Source organism: Ostrinia furnacalis, unplaced genomic scaffold (genome assembly GCF_004193835.3).
Source record: "Ostrinia furnacalis isolate ACB-3 unplaced genomic scaffold, ASM419383v2 OfSCF3159, whole genome shotgun sequence".
Lineage (NCBI taxonomy): Eukaryota > Metazoa > Arthropoda > Insecta > Lepidoptera > Crambidae > Ostrinia > Ostrinia furnacalis.
In genome coordinates this window covers 329,408-355,741 of record NW_021133398.1, presented here as the reverse complement: position 1 = coordinate 355,741, position 26,334 = coordinate 329,408, and the positions used below count along the sequence as shown (strand labels likewise).

Here is a 26,334-nt window from a genome sequence, read left to right as displayed (position 1 = left end):
CAAATTCCCGTTCTTGTAGGAATTTCAGGAATTCCTTTCTTAGTGCACCTCTACGGTACCTAAACTACGTCCCTTCCAAATTTCAAGTGCCTACGTTTAGCCGTTTAGGCTGTGCGTTGATATGTCAGTGAGTCAGTTTCTTATTTTATATTTAGAAGATCAAAATCAAAAATCAAAATCAAAAGTATTTATTCAGTTTAGACCACAAGTGGCACTTATGAACGTCAAAATTATTATAGAAAATAATAAAAAAGAAAAGTTAGCCCTTATGGGGCACTTTACATGTCTCCTTATCTTTTGGGCCCTACCAGCGCTTCGAGACAAACATATGGCAAGTGCTGAGAAGAAACGCCGGAACAAACTCAGTCACCACTAATTGCCGGGAATTATCTAACGCTAAGAATAACTAAATTCGAGTACATCAAATAATATGTGCAGACTGAACTGACCACGCCAAATACGCGATGGTATGAGTATTATGGCAGAAAAACTCTTAACATACTTTTTCTGATTGGCTGTCCCGAAAATTTAAGGCTGAGACCTTAATTTAACCGTTACATAACCATAACCGGTTTTTGTATGGAGTTAGGTAGTAAAATGGTGTAACCGCACTGCAGCCTAAGGCTGGGTTGCACTACCTAACTTTGACAGTATCTTTAACCGGTTACCGATAACCGGTGTTTTGTATGGAGTTTGACATGAGTTTGACAGACTTCTGACGTTTGTTAAAGTTAAATTATGGTGGTGTGACCCAGCCTTGGGCTTTTGGTTTCTATTATCTGACTAATATCACAGAATACATAATAGTAGCAACAGAAATTGCACTCCTTTGTGTAGGATCAGATGCCGACATTTTAACGGTAATAATAATAATGCAAAATATCCAACGCACATGATGCATTCGAAATCGCACCTTACTACTACGCTCACAAGAGCGCATTTTTTTTGTGTTTAGAATTGATCTACGTCACCGCTCAAGCGTCAGGGTTGTATGAGCAAAGTAAAATAAATAAAAACTTAATTTTAAGAAGCATTTATTGTATTTACGATTNTGCACTCCAGCACTACTTTAAACTAACGAATAAGTCACTTTATACTAGAAAAATAAATAAATTTTACTCCATCCCATGTTTGTTTACGCGCAGCAGCGCCCCCCCTTCTCTCTTTTTTTTATTTTACATAAACAAGCAAAACCTTATTCGTTAGTCATATTTATTTAAATGTTAGCAGCACTGTTTCTTGCACTGTTATGTTGGCAGATTTGACTCTTACAATACCTAGTGCAAGCGAAAACCGACACTAAGGTGACGAACCTTTTCATTCCGCGACTGTACATCTAATTGTCAATTTATATTACTTGTCCTGGTTTAATGAAGGTTGTTTTAAAGATTATTGTATTATACTCCAAGTATTGCATTTATGATTAGATTACGAATGAACCTGTGCCCTTCTGCATACCGAGCCGTCATTACAGCATATAGGCCTGATAGGCTGCGCCTACGCATTTCGAGGACGATCACCTCCATACAGTTAACCTCGTTTAAAACATAAAGGCGGAGTTGTCCTGTTTTTGCTGTATAAGCTTAGGTCATTGGAGAAATGTAAGTTCAAAATTCAGTTTTTTTATTTTACATAAAACTTTTTTGTTTTCGGACCTAACACTATTTTTATAATATTAGGTAATCATAATATTTATAATATTTTCAGGTACGCTCATAATTATTTTACTACCTACCCAAGGAAACAATTGAGTATCGTGTATGTATATCTATCTATCTATTGCGTACAATTTACAAGTAGGCAAAAAAAGTATAAGAACCGTATTTTTAAGCCGACTGTACTCACAAGGTCGTTGCTCTGCACTCTCTACTTCAAGATAGGATAGGAGGATGCAGCATTGCACTGACTCGGCAACTTTTAGAAATTAAATAAGGTAGGTAGCTACTAACAGTGCAAGTGCGAACTAGACTTGAAAACTTTTCTATGGCCGTTACCATATTGTTAAACCAACACTTCTTTTATGAATTTTGCAAATGTTTTACATGCATGACACTTTTATATTATCTTTTAGATTATCTTATTATGTTTTTCATTTATAATTATATTTTCTCCGTTTTCTATATTTTCACCGCCAGAAATAAATACATCCGAATGGACAACAAAATATTTTTCAACTAATTTATGTCCATCGGAAGTTTGTTTCTCATATTTTTAAAACCGAGGCAATAAAATCTGATTAAGATAATTAAACGTTAATATACATCCTACGCGTCGTCGTCGCCATGGATCGAATTGAAATGCGTTTTGTTATGTGCGGATGTGTCATCAACTTTCCCGCCATATTCGCCGCCATGTTTGTCTTATAACGATTTGGGTGAAAGCGATCGGGTTACGTAATTAAGCATAGGTCAATCCTCTTAGTACATAAATCGTCTTAGAATATAAATAAAAGGTGCTTTATGAAACCACTGTGTTGTGAAGAGAATTTGAAACTTTTAATTTGCAGCACTGAAAGCCTAAGCATATTTTTGAATGAACTTTAATCTAAATCTATGTAGGTATAGATGAGGCAACAATAAGCTTACAGATTTTGTTTCAATACTTATTTCAAATGAGTTGACTACTTATATCGTATTCGTGAAAATGCAAAAATGAAAACTAATTTAACGGCACTTGAGATGCTACCTCAATGTAACCTTAGTTAACGTGTTTCTTCCATTACTTACATAAAACTAAAAGGACCCACCCTCCTAGTCTTAAACATTATTATATGACAAATAGCTGCCTAAGTGGTGTCTAAAGCACAAAGTTCCGGCAATAAACCATTTGCCCGCAGTTACGTTTATTCCACTGTAAGTCGTTCTAACACCTAGATAGCGTCTGAAGCCCAATTCTCGGGCAATAAACAATTTGGCCGCAGTTACGTGTGGTGTATCGTAATCGGATGTCCAGCCAAAAGGCGGGTCCTTCACTTTCTTCGCGACTTTCACCGCGGGCGCAGCGTCGCGGCCGCGAGTCCATATGAAGGAATCTATGCGTGAATCGCTCGACTTGTTGTGCGAGAATTTCACGAAAATGACGACAAAGGATGCAGGCAACCAACCAATTGGACTAATCTGGAAATCATAAAACATTCGAGGAGGCATATTTAATTTTATTTATTTTTTATTGATAAAGGTACAGCAAGTACCTACCTGAAATGATGATGGACGATAACATTACGGTTCTAAAGTAGACGATTGAGTCTTTATCGCTAGCTCTTATTACTCCAGAGGCAGATTTAGCGGAATGCTTCGAATTCCTTGCTTAGTGTGTCTTTACCGCAAGCAATAGAATGCAATTATTGTTTGATCAATGTGTATAGAAGACAAGTGAGTAATTAATGATGTTTGCATTCCATACTAATAACACTAATGGAATGTTGAGCTCAATAAACAGTGCATGGGTGTTACACGTAAAATGGTGTAATTTTTTAGATAAAAATTAAAACTTTTTTAGGGTTCCGTAGCCAAAATGGCAAAAACGGAACCCTTATAGTTTCGTCATGTCCGTCTGTCCGTCTGTCCGTCTGTCCGTCTGTCCGTCTGTCCGTCTGTCACAGCCGATTTACNCAGACAAAACTCCATGTAATACACAATGTCCGTAGCCCACTGCACTCCAGCACTACTTTAAACTAACGAATAAGTCACTTTATACTAGAAAAATAAATATAGTAATGTGGTAAGCACACAGTAGTTTAAAAAGGAACAAGAAATACATAATTCGTTGAATATTATTTTGTTGTAAGTCTGGGTGAGACCAGAATACGAGAGACTACTTCCACTCCTTTGCCAACATTTGCCCCACCTGGTAACTAAATTACAAAGGGTCGTGCTTCTGCAGTGGAGACTAAATGACGGTATTTTGAATAATTAAGAGCTAAATTTACAATTCAACTCATAATATTATTTAATGGTAAATTAATCTACATCAAATCAATACATCGACGTTAAACGAATTTTTATTTATGAAGGATTTGAATATGCTGAATAAAACAAATTAAATTTAATGTTTGAGGAAAATGGAAATGAAGAAAAAATATACTCAGTCTTGTTACTATGGTAGGTACGCTAAAGCGACCATAATGTTATGTTTTTTCAAGATTTTAGTCTTTCTTCCGTGTAAAATGTGACTAATGAGTTTGGTGAGAATTAACTAAGTAAATCAGTCGTAGTCGTTTAATACCTACGTTGCTTTACTGAGAGAGAATCATGAAGTTTTCTCTAAAACTGTTACAAATTTATTATTAGCTAAACGACAGGTTATAAGCTAGAGTCCTTTAGCAGATGTATAATGTAGATACGTTGTGGGTACAATTATAATTTAAGTTGCTATGTTGTAATGTTGACACGTCCAACAGTGGATGTCCGACAGTTAATTAATTTGCTATCCACCCTCCTTGTTTCTTAGAAACAATTTCAGAGGTAAGAGTAATACGGCCTCGTTTAATTACTCAACTTTTTTCCAAGCAGTAATTTTACTGCTAAAATACGACATCTTTTTTATAGGATAAACATACTCTTACGTAAATTAATACGAAAGTTACAAAGCTACTGTCAGCAGCCAGAAAATGTACGTACTTACTAGAGCATTTATACGGTACCTATAGTTTTAATCTATTTTTTGGTACTATTTGTTAAGATAGCTAGTACATGCACTGGTTGTTAGCACACTGAATTAACTCAGATGCAGTTGCAGTTTCAAATTCCTCTAAGCAAAAATGACATGAATATGAGCTTTAAGTGTGATTTGTGTTTATTTGTCTTTTAATAGCATAGTTATCGTTATTTATAAAAACATTTTTAGGAGATATATCCAAAGTTTCAAAATCTAAACTTACGCATGGTCCTCCATCCACGTCGGCTGTATCTTCAAGCAGTTGTGGGCTTGGATTTCGTTGTCTCCCGCGGCGATCCAGGGCCACAGGCATTGTGGGCCCTTTTGACCCGGGCCTGTCAACCAGGCCCCGGGCAGCGTGGCCTCGCCTAAGGAGATCTCGGTGACTACGAACCCGTCCGCCGAGTTCACTTGGTGGATTTCTAAGGCATTCGCCCATGATGAGGGCCTACTTTCGAATAGGCCTATCTGTGAATGAAATATTGAAACATTGTTATAAATATGTAACACTTAATCTTTTATTACAAAACTTTAATGAATGATGAATGACGAATAGATGATCGTAATTTAATAATCAACATTAGCCGACTGCTGAAAGAAGTTCTCTTGGAATGTAATTTATTGTTTAAGCCGACAGCTAGATAGTCTGGAATTAACAATGTTACAATTCTAGAGTTTCCACATATTATATGTCGGTATAATAATAATTCTGATTCCATTTTAAAGTTACTCTTCAGACGCCTTCTTAAATCCTTCGTAAATCTTTGGTCATAAGGTGTCTTTGCATGAATACATTAAGTCCCAGAACATTAATTCTGAGGTACTCGTAGCTAGTTGGTCGAATTCAAAGAGTTACCTCCCCTTGATAATTCTTCTGTTGCATAGCTTATTTGGAGACAATTATTCAAGACATTCATGGAATATGATTCACATCCAGCTTTTGTATTTCACCAAACGGTCCTGAATATAGATGTTAGAATCCTCCAAATGTGGTTTGTTGTTCTATATTTGCATTAGTGATTCGAACCAATAACATAAGTAGGTAGGTATTTGATTAAGTTTATTTTCACCACAATAAAATATGTTTTTTTCAGTTTAATTACCAACTACGGGGAAGTTAAATACAGGATGTTACAGCGTTTATATAATTAAGAAAGAATTACGCAAATTACCTACATAAGACGTCAATCTAATGTGCATTCATATATTCAGTGATGATTGAAAATGATTTGATTTTGCAATGTAAAACGTAAAATGAATCTTTCATGCGTTAAGTGGTAACATAGATAATTTTAAATAAGTTGTGAAAATTATAAGAAGAATATTGTAATTAATATAAAGAAAACATGATAGGTATTCGTTTTAAATGAAATGGGAAATTGTTTTTTAAAAGATACGCACGCTAGGACATTCAGGTGTAATTGCTTAAATCGCTATCCAATGTTTCCGATTATATTTATTAAATAAGATTTCCTTGTCGAACAAAGTTGTATGAAATTAATTTGTGCGAGCACTTTTTGTATCGAAGAGTTATATTAGATTTTGATTTATTGGATAATTTTAATAGTATCTATAGTTACTACGAATACTATCGTGTGGTTTGCACTTAAATCTTTCTGTTTTACTTGTCCGTTGGTTAACGCAATACGGAACAGTTTCGTGTTGACTGTACGAACATGATACTACGTACTGATAGCACGTCACGCTAACACTGTTGTGTCTTATGAAGATGTATTAGGTGTTATTTTGCAACTAGGTAGTAAGTGTTATGTTCTGTGGCCTGTACTTTGAATGTTACGTGTCGTAACGCATCGGTCGCAGCACAATGAATGGTGATGCCGCGAATAAAAACTCAATGGACTCTTGTCACGTCCAGCGTTACATAAGCCTGAATAGTGGGCCACACTAAATCTGAATAATTGATGCCAACGAGTAGGTCAGTTAAATGTAACGATGCAGAAAAATTTTTTTCAGAACAAAAAGTAGAGTTTGCCACAAAAAATAGTTTGTCCAAACAGTGGTTCAACTGGCTTGAAGAAAATTGATTTTGGTTATGTAATTTTATGCAGGCACTTAGAATAGAATGCAGTCATGCAGCCTATTTACCTTTTTTATACAAGATTATTTATAGATATGTAGGTTTTGTTTACAAGTACGATTTCAGGTGATAAAAACCTGAAATGATTAAAAGGGTAACTTTGTAAATACCTATTATGCATAATGGTTTAGTTTGTAAAAAACACTTTACAGGTTTCATGTGAATTATTCGTAGTACGTGCATGTGTACCTACTTACTAAATTAAATAAAAACAACTCTACCTATTGACATGACAAAGTACGTCGCAAACTGAACGCTCTGCGTAATCATCAACCGCAAGAAATTGTACCATAATGAGGAAGGCGATATAATTTATTAGATTTGGTCGAGAAATGCGACTTTATCCTGCAATGATGTTGTTAAGAATGGCTCGTGATTGGCTTAACTGCGTGACGTCACGTGGTACAATGACATTATTGTTTTCAATCAGATGATTCGGCGCTGGTGTCAGGGGCGGGAGACCATTGGCATGATCTGTGACCTATAATAAGCCGTGTTGTGCGTCGTTTAGCGAACTGCGTATATGTTTATGATGGATGTAGTGAAAATCATAACGTAATATTTATAGTCTAAAAATGGTGACAATGCAAATAAAAAGGATTAGCTCTGAACGCTCAGTGATATGAATTAGCCTAGTTGCTCCTGTTTTTTTGTTTCAGAGCTTATTTATCATCATCATCATCACCTTAAGTACTTATTTAGTTACCACTGCAGGAGCACGACTCCGGAGCTTATTATAGTCTTACTCTAAAAATATGTATTTAAAGGACTACGAATTAGTTTGAAGCTTTTAAGGTACCCATGACTGTTTCTGATGGAGAGTTTTAGTTCATACAAGTACCTACTTATACTTGTAACTACATAAACAAATAATAAGTAATAAAAAATCAAATAACCTTTGATTCACTTTTTATCGGATTATAAGTTTTCTTTATGCCGACCATTATGCACATACAATGTTGCTATTCTTTTACTGGAACTAATAGGTATAATAATATGATAACGAAGTGTTGATTTTAAAAAGAAACTGTTATCATTATTTTTAATTAGACATAATAATAACGTTATTAAAAAACGCGTCAAGAGATTATCAATTTAATTATAACTTTATAAAGTTAATAGAAAACGCTCAAATTAAAAACATTACATCATCGTGGCATATATCCTGGTCACATTACGAAATTTATGAGCACTAATTAATAAAACTAAAACAAACAGTAAAAAAATAAACAATATTTATTTGAGAAACGTCCTTCCAATGTAAAGGTACCTTCGTTTGCTTAAAATAGCTAAGTATATTATACAAGTACATACCCGGAAAAAACATAAAAAAAATATTGGAATGTCGTTTCTCAAATATTCAATATTAGCTTTTGGAAACCGTTTAAATGTTGTTAATTTACGACAATTACCATAATAAATTACAATGCATTAAGGAATCATTGGGTATTTTTAAACAAACAAACAATATGTTTATAAATAAAATAAAGCTCAAACCATTGCATTGTTAGGATCTACAATCTACATAGAGATTGTATGTAAAACAGCAAGGCCTTATTGTAATGCCCGTGTCCACACAAATGAGCATGTAATACATAGATTAGTTTAATTGCCGTGTCCGAAACGTTGTTTGTAGTAATCTGTTTTGCCGAATCAGGTTGTGGATCCCTGTAATTACGGCGGGCTTTATTAATTAACGTAAAAATCAACAAAATAATAAAAAGGTTTTGATGATGCTTTTGCCCCTTTGAAAAATGTAAATAAAAGCTCTGTGTCAATTAGCTTTTACAAGCTTTGAAAATAAAAACGAAAGTGGGTTCCAAATACCAATACATTCTTTTAAGTATTATAATAATTATTAGAAATTTTTTTTTTCTTTCCTGGAGAGACTTTATAAAAAAGTTGGTCGGCCCAGTACCTACACAACAGTTTTTAATTTTTTTTAACTAAATTCCAAATTGTTATAACATCAATTATTCATTTATTTTGCTATTGTAGATACGAGTAAAATTGCAATGCCCTTGCAGGGCCCATATGTTTACCTTACCTACATACATACATATGATGCAATAAATAAATGAATACCAAATACTAATGATAAATTACTGAGCTGTCGTGGAATAATTAGAAATATATTTAATAGGCCTAGATTAGAAAATTTCTAGAAGGTGACGATGATCACTATAGCACAAAAAGTACCTACTTATAACCTAAGCTTTATTTAAACTTTTCTCTTCATCGTCCACTTCGGACGGAAGATACCTACGCTACAAAGTACCTAGTACAAGATTTGCTTAGTTTGGGACTAGAGGCGCAGTGTAAAATGTCCAAGGATATTAATTTATTAAAGTACGATCTCTAGTTTTTTTTAACCAGTCGCTGATCAGATATCTCCTCGAGGTCGTCGGTTCATTGAGCATGTATGTCCTACACTACTTTTGCCGTGATCTCTATTCAAGAACCCGATTGATCCACCTTTTGTCGGTTTTGCGTCTGATAAGGTCGACTCTCTGCCACTTTAGATTGCTACATTTAAAGTATTTTTTAAAGGTTGCTACTAAGTTAGAGTTGTCGTTAAATTATAAGTTCTTGCAACTCACAAAGGCGAGCGAGCTTTACTTGTGTGTGTACGTGTACATGCACATAACGATAGTGTAATGTCTGTCAAAACTTTTGAAAAACGAACAGTAGCGAGCCACCACACATGTAAAGCTCACTCGCCTTCGTGAATTGCAACAACTTATATCTGCTAACCCCTCCAAAATATATGCTTGTGTTAGGAGATGGTTTGCCAACAAGCGTTCCTCGATTTCAGAATCTGCCAGTCCGCTGCCGTTTCACTTAGTAACCAGTTATCGTCGTTATCTCTATTATTTCTATTATTAACTCCTTTATTTACCTGTCTAGGAACGTTAGAACAGCCATTGAAGTCCCAGTTAAGCTCCAATGCGTCGAGCAGCCTTCGCCCCGCGTTTTGTCGGATCTCGGGGGAGTGCACTGTGAGCCAAACACGACCGCACGTTGAGTTCTCTAGGGCCTGCTTCTCCGCTGTTGGGGAAATTTAAGACAGTTTGAACAGGCGGATTAACTTGGGCTATGTCTACATTTTAAGTTCCATGCTGTAAATCAGAATAGTTAAGTAAGGTAGAAAATCTCTAACCTACCTTTACAGCTAAAGAACATACAGACAATAGAATCCCGTTAACCTCATTTTATTACCAAAATAATTTAATTTATAAGAATTCTAAATAGTAAATTAAAATTATTTAGGACTTTTCCTCTAGGGTTATCCACCACCAGAATCATGATTATCGATGTGTTGATAGGAAATGTACTGAATTAATAACGTTTTAGGCGTCCTATTTTTTCCTTCCTTTTCAATGGTTGTTTAGTACTTGTTACCGTAATCAAATAAAAATTGATACTCGTACTTATGTTTTCATTATAGAATGTTAAGTGCTACCATCCACCAAATTATAGGTGCAATATTGCTAAGTCTAGAGGACACATTTTAAGTGTAACTGGAAGTCATAAAAATAACAATAAATTATAAAAATAAAATTACATCGCTAATGATAATTACGAACCAATTTTATATCTTCCACGTGTTATTGAAATTGTCTACATTAACATAAACAAATATTGAACATTATTACCAATTTTATTGCATTTTTATGACAATGCTTACACTTAAGAATTTCTAGACTTAGCATAACATGGAAATGTATTTACACGTAATGTGCCACCATCGACCGGTTTCGTGCATCTGACACGTGCACGTACGTACATACACGTTTGAGTGTGCGTATGATTCGGCTCGATTTTAGCGTGGTGTCCGATGGGGGCACGCTGTATGGGACCATTGACACTGAAATGTAATGAAATATGAATATTTATGTAGCATGGGATATTTCGTGGGTAGATGACCGTCTTACAGACATCCAACTGTAAATTGATACTGCTTTGTTCCGAGAAATACCTATCATCCAAGTTTAACCGAATGTAAGAAGGAAAAACCTACTATAGTTACAGAGCTTTACCACTTAGTTTGGTCGCAAATATCACCCTTGTGATTCTTCTGACGTAGCGAAACGATAACGATCTTGAATCGAATCAAAATGTTACCTACTAAGAAGAAATACCCCTAGACTAGGAATACAGGGATTAGAAGTAAGAAGGTGATATTATATAATATGTTTTGTAAATTTACTATTTGTTGCAAATACAGTCTTCCTTTTTTTCAGACTAAGATGGTAGTGGCCTGTGGAAATGATGATGGCAATGACACTGAAAATGTAATTAATTTTGAACACCGTTAAAATGAAAATGTGTGCGATGATGCTGAAACGCAACTGGTATGCGTTTTCGTTATTACGCGTAAAACAAATAACACAAGAATGTTTCATTGAAACTAAAATTATATTACTTAGTTTGCGAGCAACTTCTATTAATATCAATTTACTGCTTTGATCTCGCCTGTTTCTACAGATTTGTACAATTAATTACAAATCTTGATTAGTTATTGAAAAGTGAAGCTGGTTACTTTTCAATTAATCGATTCTACTATTTATATAGCATTTGATTAAGTAAAAGTAAACATTGCAATTTAAAGTATTATGAAGATGAATCCTTTACTCGTTGTAATTACTTGATTACTTTATAAAAGTATTTTATAACATAATGCCACTCGTACACTATTTATGCTGAAAATATTTTGTCAAACAAACAAAATATTTTGAGACGATTTAGTTGTTTTTTGTGTCATTACTTCGACGACTTCGGTAATTAAGTATGTGACAATAGTGTATAATATTTGTTTTCTCAAAATATTATTTAAACCAGTTTTTTTATCTAAGTAATAACTTTATTCTTCATGATCCTGTAAAGTTTTAGGTTTATTCAAGGATCATTCTTTGAATATGTAGTACTTATTTATTATTCTGTGGTATTATACGCGTACTTCAAATTGCTTTGTCTAAACGTGCATGTAATTGCTCACTTTTCTTCTCGTGCCCACGACAAGGGCTGATCAGTCCGCCATCACAGTAAATAAGTAATTAGAATTACACACGCAACGTGTTGCACAATCAGTACCTACACCTTCCGCGTTCGCCATGGCCGATGCTGCAACTAATATGTGGATATTATCTGCATGCACTTTCACACTTGACGATATCTTCCTGAACTACAGAAATATTTCCGATTCCGTTGTGATTAAGTGATTTTGATAACTACTTAGTGACGCGATTGAGTTATTAGTTCGACCTGCTTAGTTCTTTGTTTACTTTTTTTCTGCACAATTTCATCAGATACTTTTCAGCAGCATAGGTAAAAAGGTACCTTAAGACAAATTTAAATAATTTTCTCCTTAGAATACAAACATTTATTTATGGCTTGGGATCCAGTCAAAGCTTGACTCTATGATTTAGGTACACTTTCATACTTTCATGAATGCCAAATAACTTAGGTACAAAAACCTGTAAGGCGTAATTTAGGTACCCAGCAATCCAGACATAAATCAGAGCAAGTATTGAGTAATATTTATACGACTACCTTTTGAGAGTTTTGGGGTTCATTCCTATTTATTACCCCTAATTCCTACTATCTAATTACCCCTATTACCTAATTAGTCACCAATTATGACATCTCAGTTAGCTATACCAAAAAGTATCAAAAAGTAGGTTACCGGCGCTATCTTTTAAATTATTGTTATTTCGATACTTTTGGTCACATTTGCCTTGAAACTGCCGTATCTTGATAAAGTTACGAAAGAGTTACTCTTGAATGAAAATATCTTCAATATCGTTAACTACAATGTCAATGATATTGATGTTTAGGCAAACAAAGTAGGTACCTACATTTAAAATATTTTAGCGATACGATGTGATAACGTCAACGTCGTAATTTAAATATTTGGGTTTGCGCGAAAGGTAATAATTATTATCGTAATTTAATTAACTTATTTTTCTTGCAAAGTTATTCTTCTTACAACAGTTGTGTCATAACAAAGTCGCTAGTGAATGGCTTGCATAAAAAATACTTACGACAAGTGAAGACTCTACATACTAATTAAACAATATATTATACATAACATTAAAAGTAGATACGCTGCATCCGCAGGATACAAGAGTTACAAATGACAATTTCAGAGAAAAAGTAGTTTCTTTGTATAAAAATATTTTAAGATCAATATCTTAAGGCTTGTTCTCAGTGGGCCTGAGTATTACATTTGATCTACTCTGTTTACGTTTATTTTCACAATCACATGTTGGTGTCATCATCAGGTACCTACCTAATTAAACACACATGTATTTTTTTTCCGATGTAGAAATCACTGTGAAAATTCACGGGTATTGTTTCTCATGGTCCCTCCATTTGCGTGCTTCCTGGATCGTTTTCGCTGAATAACCTAAGGTAAATACCGGTTGTCACCATCGTCGGTGTTTTTACGAATTTCCTTCTGTTTGTTTTTAAATTCGCAGTTAAATTAAATTGTAACGTTCACTTACAAAATTATCAATGGAAACAAATGCAAATTACACTGAAGATAAATTTTAATGTCATATTTTGTAAACAAAAAAAATCAACTCACGCGCAATGGACGCCCCGAGAACGGTGGCGGCGAGCAACACCACAGCGTACCACGACACGGCCATCTCGCACCGTGGCTCTCGCACCACTAATCCTCGATCATATTCGGCGTTCTTTCGCCACTGCATTGATTGCTGCGCAGGCGACCGCGCACATCGGGCGATCCCTAATCTACATTCGCAACGATCTCTATCACACTTCGGATCAAATTTACTTGCCGATGTATTGACGCGTCAAGGTATACCATTCGCGATTTTGCACCGTGGGTGTACACTGTTAGTAGTAGCATTAATAGTAGTGCGGGCTTCCGCCAGCTCCCACATTTCCGATGGAGAGTCGCGTGCGTCGCCGCGATAATCGCCGCGTTTGGCAGCACGTGCAGACCCCCGGATGTCAGTTATCAGCTCTTAAAACTCCTTTTGAAATCGGCTTTTATTTGTTGAGAGGGAGATCCATTCACGCCCAGACTGACTGATCATCAGCCCGGTGCATTAACATTGGCACATGAACTGACCCTACATACTTACATGCAATACTTTTTGGAATATCTTTTGTTAGCATACAGTATCTGCTCTACCTAAGAACCTACGTAATGATTATTGATTTTCTTTATAAGATTTATTAGAATCGATATCCTACCTTATATTGATAACTTATCAAATAAGCGTATTGTAATTAGTCCCACCTGTAATTCGATGTTTTAATAAGACAGTGAATTTCTGATATTGTGACGTCAGAAGTAATGATAGGCAATTAATTGATTAAAAACAAAATACGCAATGAACGGTGCTTTGAAATTAATCTTTGACGTTAATCTCGTGAATTCCGCCAAAACAAGCATAAAAAGTATAAAGTTTGGATAAACAATTCACACAACATTTTTCTTTGTTATCTTTTGTCACATTTAATATATTTTTGCAATTAATATACCTAATAGAAATCATCAGTTAAGAGAAAGGAGTAAAGTTTAAAAGTTATTGTAAGAACATAATTTATCCACTTCCTGCTGCCTTCTTCTACTTGTTTAGATATGATTATATGAAAATTTCTGATTAGTTTTCTCGATCTTTGACAAAAGGAAAACTGCAGGAAATGTGGTTAGGTAAGTACACATTGTGATCAAGGAGGTGAATGATATTGATAAAACTGTATAACAAAAGAACTATATGTAATAAGTTACTACAATAGGCAACCAACATTAATAAAACATCAGCTCAACCAAAAAGTTTGATCTAAAGTTTCTCTAAAAATGAGGTTAGTAATCCAGCTGTCAAAAATCATTATTGGGTCTCCTTTTCGAACTCCAAAAAGTTTTCAATGAGGGCCGATTGTTTTTCCATCCTGTACTCCGTTTCGGTGGAGGAGGCGATAGAGGGCGCTCGACTCGGATTCCTCAAAACTGGCTTCTGAAGCTGGAAGAAGTTCAGCGACCACTTCAGTTCCTTTATTATGACTTCCTTGTGGCTCACCTGTGACATAAAGTTGGAAGTGCTCTAGAAAATGCGAAGTTTTTGAGACATTTCGGGTACTCGTAGATGCATAGAGCAAATCAGGTTTTGTTAAGAGTTTCGAGTTATAGTTCAAGAAGATTGTTATGGGTGTCTTTTACTTTACGAGTATCGCTGTGTATTTTATGTAGTAAATTCAGAAAGCTACTACTCCATTGTTTTTTTACTAAGCAATGAATTTCTATCCGATTCCCACTGTTATTTAGATTTTAATGGAAGGTTAGAAAGCATTCGTGGTCGAATATGGGACAATATTATTTGATCCTCTAAAAACTAATTGATCTTTTTTGTATGTGCACTTTTAAAAATAAATGATGTATTTTATTATATTTTATCTTTATATTAATTATTGGGTCTATATTAGTTGATCTACGGATAAATTATGAATGATCTTCATTTAAGGTAACATAATATTTATGTTTAACATACTCTTTTAATATTTGGTAAACAAAAATAATATTTGATCCTCTTTTTTAGTTATTGATCTTTAATTTTGTTGATTTGATGATTTTTATATCAAGTTTGCCTTTTAATATTGATCACCTAATAAATACATTTCGATCAATGTATAACTTAACTTTAAAATATATTTGATCTAACTAAAAATATTATTGGTTAATATTTTTAATTAAAAATATTTTTTAATTTCCGCGGTAGGTACTTTGTGGTTGAGTGACAATCGTCCGTCATTGGNCACACACACACACACACACACACACACACACAGTATACCTACTATGATACTTAGTTAAAACAAATCATTTATTTATTTTCAAGCCTTAACTCCTAACGTAAACTTTCATTAATTTCCAGGAGGCGAATGACACTGACGAGGTAGAAGGGTCACTTGGAATGGAGAACCTAATGGGTGCTTTTTTGGTGCTTATCGTAGGAATGGTGTTCTGTCTGTTTGTCACCGCGCTCGAATTCTTGAACGAAGTCCGGAACATCGTTGTTCGTGAACAGGTTCGTTGGGAATGTAGCCTATTTTTTAAAAATGCCAAATTAATGGTTCTATAGAGCCGGACTACTAATTAATTTCTGGTAAGCGTAGGTTCGATCTCCACACAATGCAACTATTTGTGCGTAATGCGGGTACATAATAATATCTATGTAATTAAAAAAAAGATTTGAATATGTTCCTATCTATTTTCCGTGCAAAATGTCCAAGATATTCGACGGCATGTATTTAAATGATCTTTTTAAATTAGCAAAAACGGCAAATAAAAAAATCTAAATGGTCATCTATTTTAATGATTGATCCTCTTTCTTTGAGACATAAAATAAATGAAATCGATCGATATTTTAATCTCTTTTGAACTACGCAAAGGTACAGTACCTCTAGTAGGAAAAACTTTCGAGTTCGTTTCGTTGCGTATTCAAAGTGTCATCGAAAAATTTTGTATGAAAAATTAAACAGCGCCCCCTAGGGCGGCTATAATATAGGGGGCGCTGTTTAATTTTTCATACAAAATTTTTCGATGACACTTTGAATACGCAACGAAACGAACTCGAAAGTTTTTCCTACTAGAGGTACTGTACCTTTGCGTAGTTCAAAAGAGATTAAAATATCGATCGATTTCATTTATTTTATGTCTCAAAGAAAGAGGATCAATCATTAAAATAGATGACCATTTAGATTTTTTTATTTGCCGTTTTTGCTAATTTAAAAAGATCATTTAAATACATGCCGTCGAATATCTTGGACATTTTGCACGGAAAATAGATAGGAACATATTCAAATCTTTTTTTTAATTACATAGATATTATTATGTACCCGCATTACGCACAAATAGTTGCATTGTGTGGAGATCGAACCTACGCTTACCAGAAATTAATTAGTAGTCCGGCTCTATAGAACCATTAATTTGGCATTTTTAAAAAATAGGCTACATTCCCAACGAACCTGTTCACGAACAACGATGTTCCGGACTTCGTTCAAGAATTCGAGCGCGGTGACAAACAGACAGAACACCATTCCTACGATAAGCACCAAAAAAGCACCCATTAGGTTCTCCATTCCAAGTGACCCTTCTACCTCGTCAGTGTCATTCGCCTCCTGGAAATTAATGAAAGTTTACGTTAGGAGTTAAGGCTTGAAAATAAATAAATGATTTGTTTTAACTAAGTATCATAGTAGGTATACTGTGTGTGTGTGTGTGTGTGTGTGTGTGTGTGTGTGTGTGTGTGTGTGTGTGTGTGTGTGTGTGTGTGTGTGTGTGTGTGTGTGTGTGTGTGTGTGTGTGTGTGTGTGTGTGTGTGTGTGTGTGTGTGTGTGTGTGTGTGTGTGTGTGTGTGTGTGTGTGTGTGTGTGTGTGTGTGTGTGTGTGTGTGTGTGTGTGTGTGTGTGTGTGTGTGTGTGTGTGTGTGTGTGTGTGTGTGTGTGTGTGTGTGTGTGTGTGTGTGTGTGTGTGTGTGTGTGTGTGTGTGTGTGTGTGTGTGTGTGTGTGTGTGTGTGTGTGTGTGTGTGTGTGTGTGTGTGTGTGTGTGTGTGTGTGTGTGTGTGTGTGTGTGTGTGTGTGTGTGTGTGTGTGTGTGTGTGTGTGTGTGTGTGTGTGTGTGTGTGTGTGTGTGTGTGTGTGTGTGTGTGTGTGTGTGTGTGTGTGTGTGTGTGTGTGTGTGTGTGTGTGTGTGTGTGTGTGTGTGTGTGTGTGTGTGTGTGTGTGTGTGTGTGTGTGTGTGTGTGTGTGTGTGTGTGTGTGTGTGTGTGTGCTACTGGCAATAGGAGGACTTTATAGGAGGGCTATAAGTATTTACAAGATTTTATCAAACTTGCAATAAAAATGTTCGGATTAAATCTTGCATTGTAGAGGCAACAGAATTTCAAAGCAGATGCTCAACTTATTGAGCTGAAATTTTCGATACACTCTTGTTTAAAAAGACTGTTTTAGTTTTGTCAACTACATATCAAACCACACACTCACGGGACATTTCATAGCTCCATCCCTTTCGTTCCACCATTTTGTTTTTATTTCATCTATAAGTGTTAGCTCTTTTAGTCTTAAAATAGCTCTGTTGATGTGACTTCGAAAAGGAGAATCTGAAATAAAAGAAGGGAAAAGTAACTGAATATGAAAAGAAAAGCGAGTTATTTATATTTGCAGTAAGTACCTACTGTTTTATGTAACTACAGTAGCCACAGGTCTGTCTAGCACAAATCCAGCATTAAGTATTTATTTGTAGTTATGCCGACATTTAACCACTACCCTAGCAACACATGCTGAGTGGGTGCCATTTTTGGTTCAGTTACCAAAATTTTTCTCTCTTTCTTTCTTTGTTTTGGTATCATTGGTCTATCTGAATTTCCCGTAAGCAGTTACATAGCTGAGTATGGATCTATTTTTGTTTCTCACAGTTCTGTATAATTATTTCTGTACTTACCTACTTGTATCTGTGTAAATAATCATAAAAATAAATAAAAAATCTTAAAACTTACTTGCCGGCATTGCTATGCCGTAATCTTTTGAATCCAATTCACCGCCCACTTTTGTGAGGTCGCAGTTCCTTTTCAACTTGTACTCGATACTGGTGGACTCCATGAAGAAGGCGTACCGATTCTTCCCTTTGACCACTCTCTTCACTCCTTCGTCGTTACTTGCAACCAACACGGGATTCGTCATCATTTTCTCGTACATTTTTTTGAACATTTTATCTTTTGACGTCTAAAAAGATATAACGTGCATTAGAGACAAAGATTTATCGCCGCATAAGCAAATTCAAAGTCTTGTTTGTTGTCATTCAGCGCTCGTGTGAGTTCGTATGCAAAAACGTAAAAAAAGGCTATTTTGAAAGGTTTGGGTCCATCCCAGGCACGAATCTTATTTATCCTAGTCCAATAAAACCCCGAACCCGCAACATTTAGACCAGGCATACGGCTAGGCAACGTAGTCGTGCAGGAGGATACAAGGAAGAGGGGCAGCCACAGTAGGTAACACAGAGTCGTTCAGGTGAGTGCCAGGAAGAGGTGCAGCAACCGCAGTTAAGGCACGGCTGGGACGAACAAGGATAGGCGCATCCAGCTCGTAAGCCTTGATAGGGTTACACTGGTTGAGGCGGTCCTTTTCAAGACTTGGAAGCCTGCGGGTAACGAGCCATTGGACGTGGAGAGGGTCATTAATTATACACATATTTTCTACTTTGCCGAACATTTGCACGAGAACGGTTTGTTCAAAACATATGAATTTGGTCTTATTTAATGCAGGATTAAATGCCCTTCAACCGTCAGGAAGACCACTTTTCGATAGGGTAAGTCCTTTACGCGGTATAACCGGAAAACCGAAAAAGCGCCCCTTTCGGGGGCCCCCACCATTTAAGCACAACTCAGTCGAAGTCGAAAACCCAGGAGAGTCTTTATGGGCAACTAATGAAGCCATTAAAACACTAAAATCTTTAGTACGAATTATTTCCGATTTAATTCATTTTTGTGTTTAATTTTACTTGTATAATTCCAGTTTGAATTGAAATAGCTTTTTTGTAAAAAAAAGTGCTTACTGCGTACTTTTAGAAATAGGATAGTAAATATTCGAGTTCTAATCATATTTTTTACTGCAAACTACTTTCATATAAACAGATGAGACAGGTAGGTTTTATGCGTTGCTCTGATGTGAAATATAATAGTAACTCAGATCGTAAATAACTATACATAATTATTAATACCTTGAAAAATTCGAGCGTAGATCCACCTTGCATAGCACCATATAAGATTTTGTTTTGCTTGAACAGATCTTCGACGCTGTTGATAGGCTCGTCTTCCAGAGCTGACGTCATGGAAGCCGACAGCTGGGCAATGTACGTCTGGCAGACGATCATGGCGAAAAACCACCACATACTACAAACCCAGCGCGATCCAAAAGCTCTGAAAATTATACAGTGTGAGTCACGTTAAAGTGTACATATGAAAATAGATGAAACTAGACCTATTTTTATCGACAAAAAAGAGGTCAAAATTTTTTTGAGATTTTTTTTTAATTTTTTATAGAATATTTTTTCTTCCAATTACTTATTGTAAAGAAAACGTAATAACTTTTAAACTAAGAGGTATATCCTGATAAAATAAAAACAGTAATAATGCTAAATAACAAGCGATACTAAAAAAATACATAAAATACACAAAAAAGGGCAACAAATAATAAAAAATGGTACTTTTTAAAAAAAAACTGCTTTTGAATTCGTGTTTTTTTGGTTATTTGATCAATATCTCCAAAAAATGCCCCTATAACCGGTGGTTTTTATTACTTTTTATTATTCTCTATCGTATTACCTTCGTAAAACCTAAAATCGCATGTCTCTATCCCTATCACAACGTTTGCAATGATCGTTTGAACTAAGCCTCTCCGGGCGCGCCATTCAACGCTTCGTTAACAACGAAACTGAAAATGGCTCTAGATTTGTAATTTTGATAAAGACAAGTTAGATTGCAAATAAAAACAAAAGATTTCGAAGTAAAATAAGCATTTAAGTTAAAATTAAAATTTTCCTTACCTGTAGCGGAGAATAATGTTGTTGCAGGCCTTTGTTCAAACGATCATAGCAAATGTTGTGATAGGGATAGAGACATGGTATTTTTGGTTTTACAAAGATAATATGATAGAGAATAATAAAAAGTAATAAAAACCACCTGTTATAGGGGCATTTTTTGGAGAAATTTATCAAATAACCAAAAAAACACGAATTTCAAAGCAGATTTTTTTCAAAAAGTATCAATTTTTATTATTTGTTGGCCTTTTTTGTGTATTTTATGTATTTTTTTAGTATCGCCTGTTATTTAGCATTATTACTGTTTTTATTTTATCAGGATATACCGCTTAGTTTAAAAGTTATTACGTTTTCTTTACAATAAGTAATTGGAAGAAAAAATATTCTATAAAAAATTAAAAAAAAATCTCAAAAATTTTTTGACCTCTTTTTTGTCGATAAAAATAGGTCTAGTTTCATCTATTTTCATATGTACACTTTAACGTGACTCACACTGTATTACTTTTTTTATTTACTTTGTTATTGTCTATTAGCTATTAGTAACACTATATTTTTCGCTCGCTAGCGTTAAATTCGGGGTAACGGGTTTTCGGGTAAAGTTTGGACCGCTGTTTCATCGCCATAAGAATTTTGGAAGATCCATTTTCGCGGTTCGGGCTGTGTGTTAATAAATAGATCAGCCAGGGTTAGAATAGAATATTATATTAATAAGATTGGGTTTCAGTTAATAAGAAACACCGAGCGTGACAGGTGACTTGCATTCGGGATTTGGGTGTTCTATAAAACTGCTTTATTAGACTACAAGCCCATGAAAGAATGGTGCCGGCAATATACTCGTTGCTTTATGACGCGACGCAACGTGAAGATGAATTTGCCTCGAGCACTCTACAAGGCACTATAATCTAAAAGATTAGATTGCATACCTATAGTAGCAAGTAATTTCTGTTATAACCTATATTCCATCATCATCATTGTCATCATCATCATCATCAGGTTTATTTGGTCTTCACTACAGGAGCACCAGATATAAATGGAAGATACTTAAACTTACTTCGGTAAAATATCACAACCTTGAGTCATGATAGATCCCATTGTCAACCACGCACAGTTTTTAAAGTTCCAAATGTTTTCCAGCTCCTCTGGGTCTTTATCGCACGGCTGAGGGTTTTCCCAATCAGCTGGAGATATTCTGATAAGAAAAATAATTAATAAAGTAATAAACAATCTTAATTAAAGATATTAAAGGCATTATTATCTTATCTAACAGTCAAGTCACCTGGCAGAAATAAATAATATCACAGAAACAACGCAGTAAGCTGTAGCCGTGTAGATCCACACTTCGAAGGTGTATGGATTGAGGAATGAGAACAATTCTAGTTCTGCTTCTTTTTTCTGCGTGAAAAGTATACTGATACCAAGGGACATGAATGGCACTGAAAAGTCTACCACTTTCTTCCGCTCCTCAGTTATTGTTATGTCGCACACTGCGAGGTCTGCCACCTACAGACAAACAACATTTTGTTTATTGAATTTCGTGGCTGAAAACAACGAACAAAAGACACAATCCAAAGTTTGTGACCAAAAAGTTGTTCAACATTATCAAATTAATGAAAAATAGACTTATTTAACTATAGGTCAATTTACTTACATTGTCCAACAAGTCTCCAATCATACCAGTCCATTTCTTAGATATTTCGTCAATTGTTCCCGCTTTTTTGTCCCCTCCATCCATAAACTCGAAAGTGTAGTTAAACTTTTCTTCTCGGAGCAGTCGGAAGATCTCCTTGATCAGATCTACTGAGAATCCTTGGTACTGTAGGCCATCGTCATCATCGCAGGCTTCCCCTTCACACGGATCTTTGTCCCAGAACCATGGTTTGGCTTTTGTGGATATTACCTAATTAATAAAAACTCCGTTCGATTAGGTACTCTACAGGATGTCCCACAAATGGTACGCTAGATTGACACTTCCAAATACCTTCAGTTAAAGTTGTATATTTAACAGTATTTCTAATGTCAGGTTGGTGGGCTATTTTTTGGCACAGTCTGTATTATTATGTCATGAACTGCTTAAAATAATTTATAAATTAATCAGTGCTCAATATCTAACTTACAATAAAATGCTTGCTGCTCTGCTGCCTGCCAAGGCCTTCCACATCCGGCCTATCTTCTTGAATCTCGGTGACGTTGGTAGAAGACCATGTGCCGATGGTTTCCATTTTAGAAACGTGTATTTCATTGACATACAACGTGTAATTGAACCTTCTGCCTTTTTCGTCGAATGCTATGTTGCCTGTGACGCCGTATGAAGGTGTCTGCAACGGGTTGAAAAAAAATATGATAAGGACTTTTCATAAAAAAGAAACACATTCATTAATTGCTTCTAAACTTAAACTTGGTCTCTGAATCCGAAAGTCACGTGTGAAAAATGTTGTCAGCCGATTTTGGTGTTATGCAGCGACAATTAAAATGCAGCGACATTTAAAATGTTGCCTTTTAAATTCTATTACCGTAAGTATAGCATTTTGGAAGAGTGCACCGTATCGCCAGGGCTGAGCGTCGGCGTCACAAATGTGAGCCCTCGGCCTGAAGTATGTGATCTCATCTTTTATTGTTTTCAGCGACTTTAGCAGGTGATTTGCTATGTCGCTCATTATCAAGGCCTCGGTCTGCAAACATAAAGTAAAACATAATTTGCTTTCTACCATCCATTAAGAGCTCATGCATTTCTCTGGTGACTCTCACCATAATGTAGCTTAACATCACACAGAATTTGTAATCAATGGTATATTAGCATTGTCCTAGGTAGGCTGTGATTAGTAGCTTTTTATCATCGAATAATTGTTTTTCCATCTTCATAATATCGTAATATTAGCTCATTTAATTGATTAATGTAATCAAGATTGATACGTAGTTCTGTGACAAGCGCTGATATCAATAAAAATATTATTTCTGTTTCAAAATATATTTTGTGAATAATAATGATGAAGCAAGTAATTACAAGACAAACCAAATATTCTAAGCAGCTATTCAAGTATTTAAAAGTTTTCGGCAGCAAATGGTCTAATTAATAAGCACTAGTTTATTGAAAATTTCTACACATTAAAAAAATGCTTTGAAGCTTACGACTTATCAGAGTCATAAAAATAGTTCTATGACTACGCCGGACCGTACCGTTTCACAGGTTCGGAATAGCTCTAGCGTTTGACGCGTTGTTCTCGCCTACATGACTCTTAAGGGTCTCAGTTTTGGTTGTATCTTGTTTGTTAAGTTTACTAACAGTGAAGTCGGTGACCGGCGGCGGCGGCGTCATCTGCTTGGTGATCCACTTGCCGACCATGGGCGCCAGCGCGTGTTGAGCGTCCTTCAGCTTGTCGTACTCCGTGATGCTGATCCACGTGATGTTGGAGTGGAAGTGGGTCAGCTGTTCAGCCACGATGTAGGCCTCCATTGTCACTAGGATGTAGTGCTGTAATAAGATTATTTTGGCCATTAGCAAACACCACAAGTCCAAAAACTCTTAACTACAGTCTCTTTCAAGGACATCTCTAAAAAAACTGTTCAAGTATAAATCTTATAAGGAACTGTAAGGATACTAATAGTATTTATTTTGAAACGTAATTTATGTACATAGTAAATACCTAGATGGAAACAATTAATGAAGGTTTAGTTGAATAATATTTACCTGGTAATAGTTGACCATTTTTAAATCACGAGCTTGATTCATGTAGTCTAAAATACGGCTTGCATCGCAATCTATCATAATGCGATTTAGCTGATATTTAGATAATTCTTTGAAAACCTGAAAAGAAAATCACAGGTAGGTAGAAAATCTTTAGGCGTATTTAAATTAAGTATTTTGGTGAAATATATTTCTTACATCACGATTATGAGTCTCAACGTTCAGTTTTCGTATGACTACAGGAAAATGTGTCGTATGTTCAGCAAGAATCTTTTGTATTCTTGTCAGTCCTAAAAAAATGTGATTGAATTCAGTTAATGTGAGCTATAAAATATTTTGTACAAAAAATACTAAAGGAGAACTTTGCACCTCTTGATCACTTAACCATTCTATTTCAATGAAATTGAAATATTATTAAAAGATCAAGAACATAAGTCTTATGCGCCTAATGATTAGAATTGAAGTAAAACAAAGCAACTACTCGTATTTCTAATGTAAAACAATAGGGACGCACCATTTTCATCTTCATAAAGAACTGCAAAGCTTTGCCAGTTGTAATATTTCAACAAGGCTGCGTACGCCAACGAAATCTCATCCGAATCAGGATAGAAGTTAATAGTCAGCTTCTTATAGCTGATTTCTTCTTCGCTTTCACTATCTTCTTCCCCTTCTTCTTCTTCATTGAGTTCCAGGTCAGGGTCCAACGGTTGCCAAGTGGCTTGGATATGAGGGATGTTGGCGAGGGCGCATTGGTCGCGAACAATCCCGTCCCATTTGGGGTCCTGGGGACCGACGACTGCTATCGGTCGCAGGTTTCTGTTGGAGCACACTGAATCACACGATGAGGACAGTGAATGAGAAGGTTGATTTTGTAATAATTTGTGAATCCTTGTTTAAAGAATTTGACAAGCAGATAATAATGGGCGGCAAATAGGTATGTATTAATTTATAGGATAGGTTAATTTAATGTTTTAAGAATTGTTAATTGTTTAGCTGTTAATTTAAATGATTAGAATTGGTTATATTGATATTTGTAGAACAAAATAAAAAAATGTACACATACCTACCAGATAAGTATGTAGTAGACAGGGATTAAAAATACATAGTACTAAATACTTAGGGTTTTTCTTATTTTATAGTAGGTACCTATAGTAGTCACAGTCGCAATAAATGTGACTGAAATACAGTCTATCTAGACTAGATTTTTGCTCTAGATTCTACAGCAAAAAAATTGGAATGTGTGACTGTCATTTTGGTTATTCGTAGAGTTCAATTTTAATACTTACGCTCATTCCAAACGGAGAGACTGTCTTTGCTAGAAGGCAGGACTAAGGCCGGGCTGAGGTGGAGCGTGTCAAGACCGCTGCCCTGCATAGACTCGTTGAAGGCTAGCATCTGTGTTTGCGCATCCGACGTGAAAATGCCCGCTGTATTGAAATAAAATCGATTTTAGGAAGTTCGATTTGTTTATTTTTAAACGACTTCAAAAATGGAGGAGGTTCTATGTTAAGACGTATGTATTTTTTTTCTATGTATGTTCACCGATTACTCCGTCAATTGTGGACCGATTTTCATTGAAAGAATGATTATTTACTGGTCAATCGTCATAAGTATTTGCTTGTTGTTTAAAATGCATAAATCGACAGGGTGGGGAAAATGTGGAGTTAATTATGAGTTCAAATCAAGCATTGGAATTTAAGCAAGCGGAATTTCTTCCCGAAAAATATACAGCTTTTCCATCCTTCAATTTATATTGAATTGCAGGTAAGTAAGTAAATGTTCATTAGAAATTAGACAGAAAAAATAGAACCAGTAAGAAAAGGATTTTTAATAAGATTGGATGTCTATCCAAACGAACGAACAAAACGAGAAAAACAAAAGAACGTCTGTTCTTTTCCAAGAAAATACTTAAATCTATCATGTTCAGATCACTGGTCTGAGTATTTTCTTTTCCCCACCACACCCCTACAGCCTTTATACCTAACCTTTTTCTAAATAATCTGTAATTCAAATACGTATAAAAATATGAATTTTTGAAGAAGAATGTAAGAATTCTCTCTCTACATTTTAGGCACTCTGAATAACATACCTATTTGGTACGATATATCCTTGTGCTCCGTACGAATGATCTGAGGTGTGCATAGTGGGATAGCGAAGACTAAAAGGAGCCACAGTAACCACATAATTTCACTTATAATATTCACTGAGCATTTTAAATCACGTGTTATTTCACTAAACTCGTTGTTGCCGTTCGTAAGCGCACTAAAGTCTGGTTAGCCAGTCGCCCAAACAAAATTAAACGTTTACGGAATTAGAAATCAGTG

The 26,334-nt window shown here is 35.4% G+C and overlaps 2 protein-coding genes across 2 annotated transcripts; both read right to left on the bottom strand.

The window, feature by feature from the left end:
* Positions 1–4,856: 4,856 nt before the first annotated feature.
* On the bottom strand, positions 4,857–13,513 carry LOC114357470 (uncharacterized). The gene is made up of 3 exons (XM_028311084.1): positions 13,347–13,513; positions 9,654–9,802; positions 4,857–5,124 (listed from the first exon to the last, which is right to left on the bottom strand). Exons 1-3 carry the CDS (start codon positions 13,471–13,473, stop codon positions 4,876–4,878), a joined length of 525 nt encoding a protein of 174 aa, XP_028166885.1. The 5' UTR covers positions 13,474–13,513; the 3' UTR covers positions 4,857–4,875.
* Positions 13,514–14,504: 991 nt separating this feature from the next.
* LOC114357472 (glutamate receptor ionotropic, kainate 2) lies at positions 14,505–26,330 on the bottom strand. Its single transcript, XM_028311086.1, has 16 exons — positions 26,100–26,330; positions 25,297–25,437; positions 24,525–24,839; positions 24,209–24,300; positions 24,014–24,130; positions 23,609–23,797; positions 22,839–22,997; positions 22,443–22,643; positions 21,977–22,225; positions 21,605–21,828; positions 21,380–21,517; positions 19,510–19,708; positions 18,290–18,515; positions 17,778–17,893; positions 16,760–16,912; positions 14,505–14,814 (listed from the first exon to the last, which is right to left on the bottom strand). Exons 1-16 carry the CDS (start codon positions 26,191–26,193, stop codon positions 14,626–14,628), a joined length of 2,802 nt encoding a protein of 933 aa, XP_028166887.1. The 5' UTR covers positions 26,194–26,330; the 3' UTR covers positions 14,505–14,625.
* Positions 26,331–26,334: the final 4 nt, after the last annotated feature.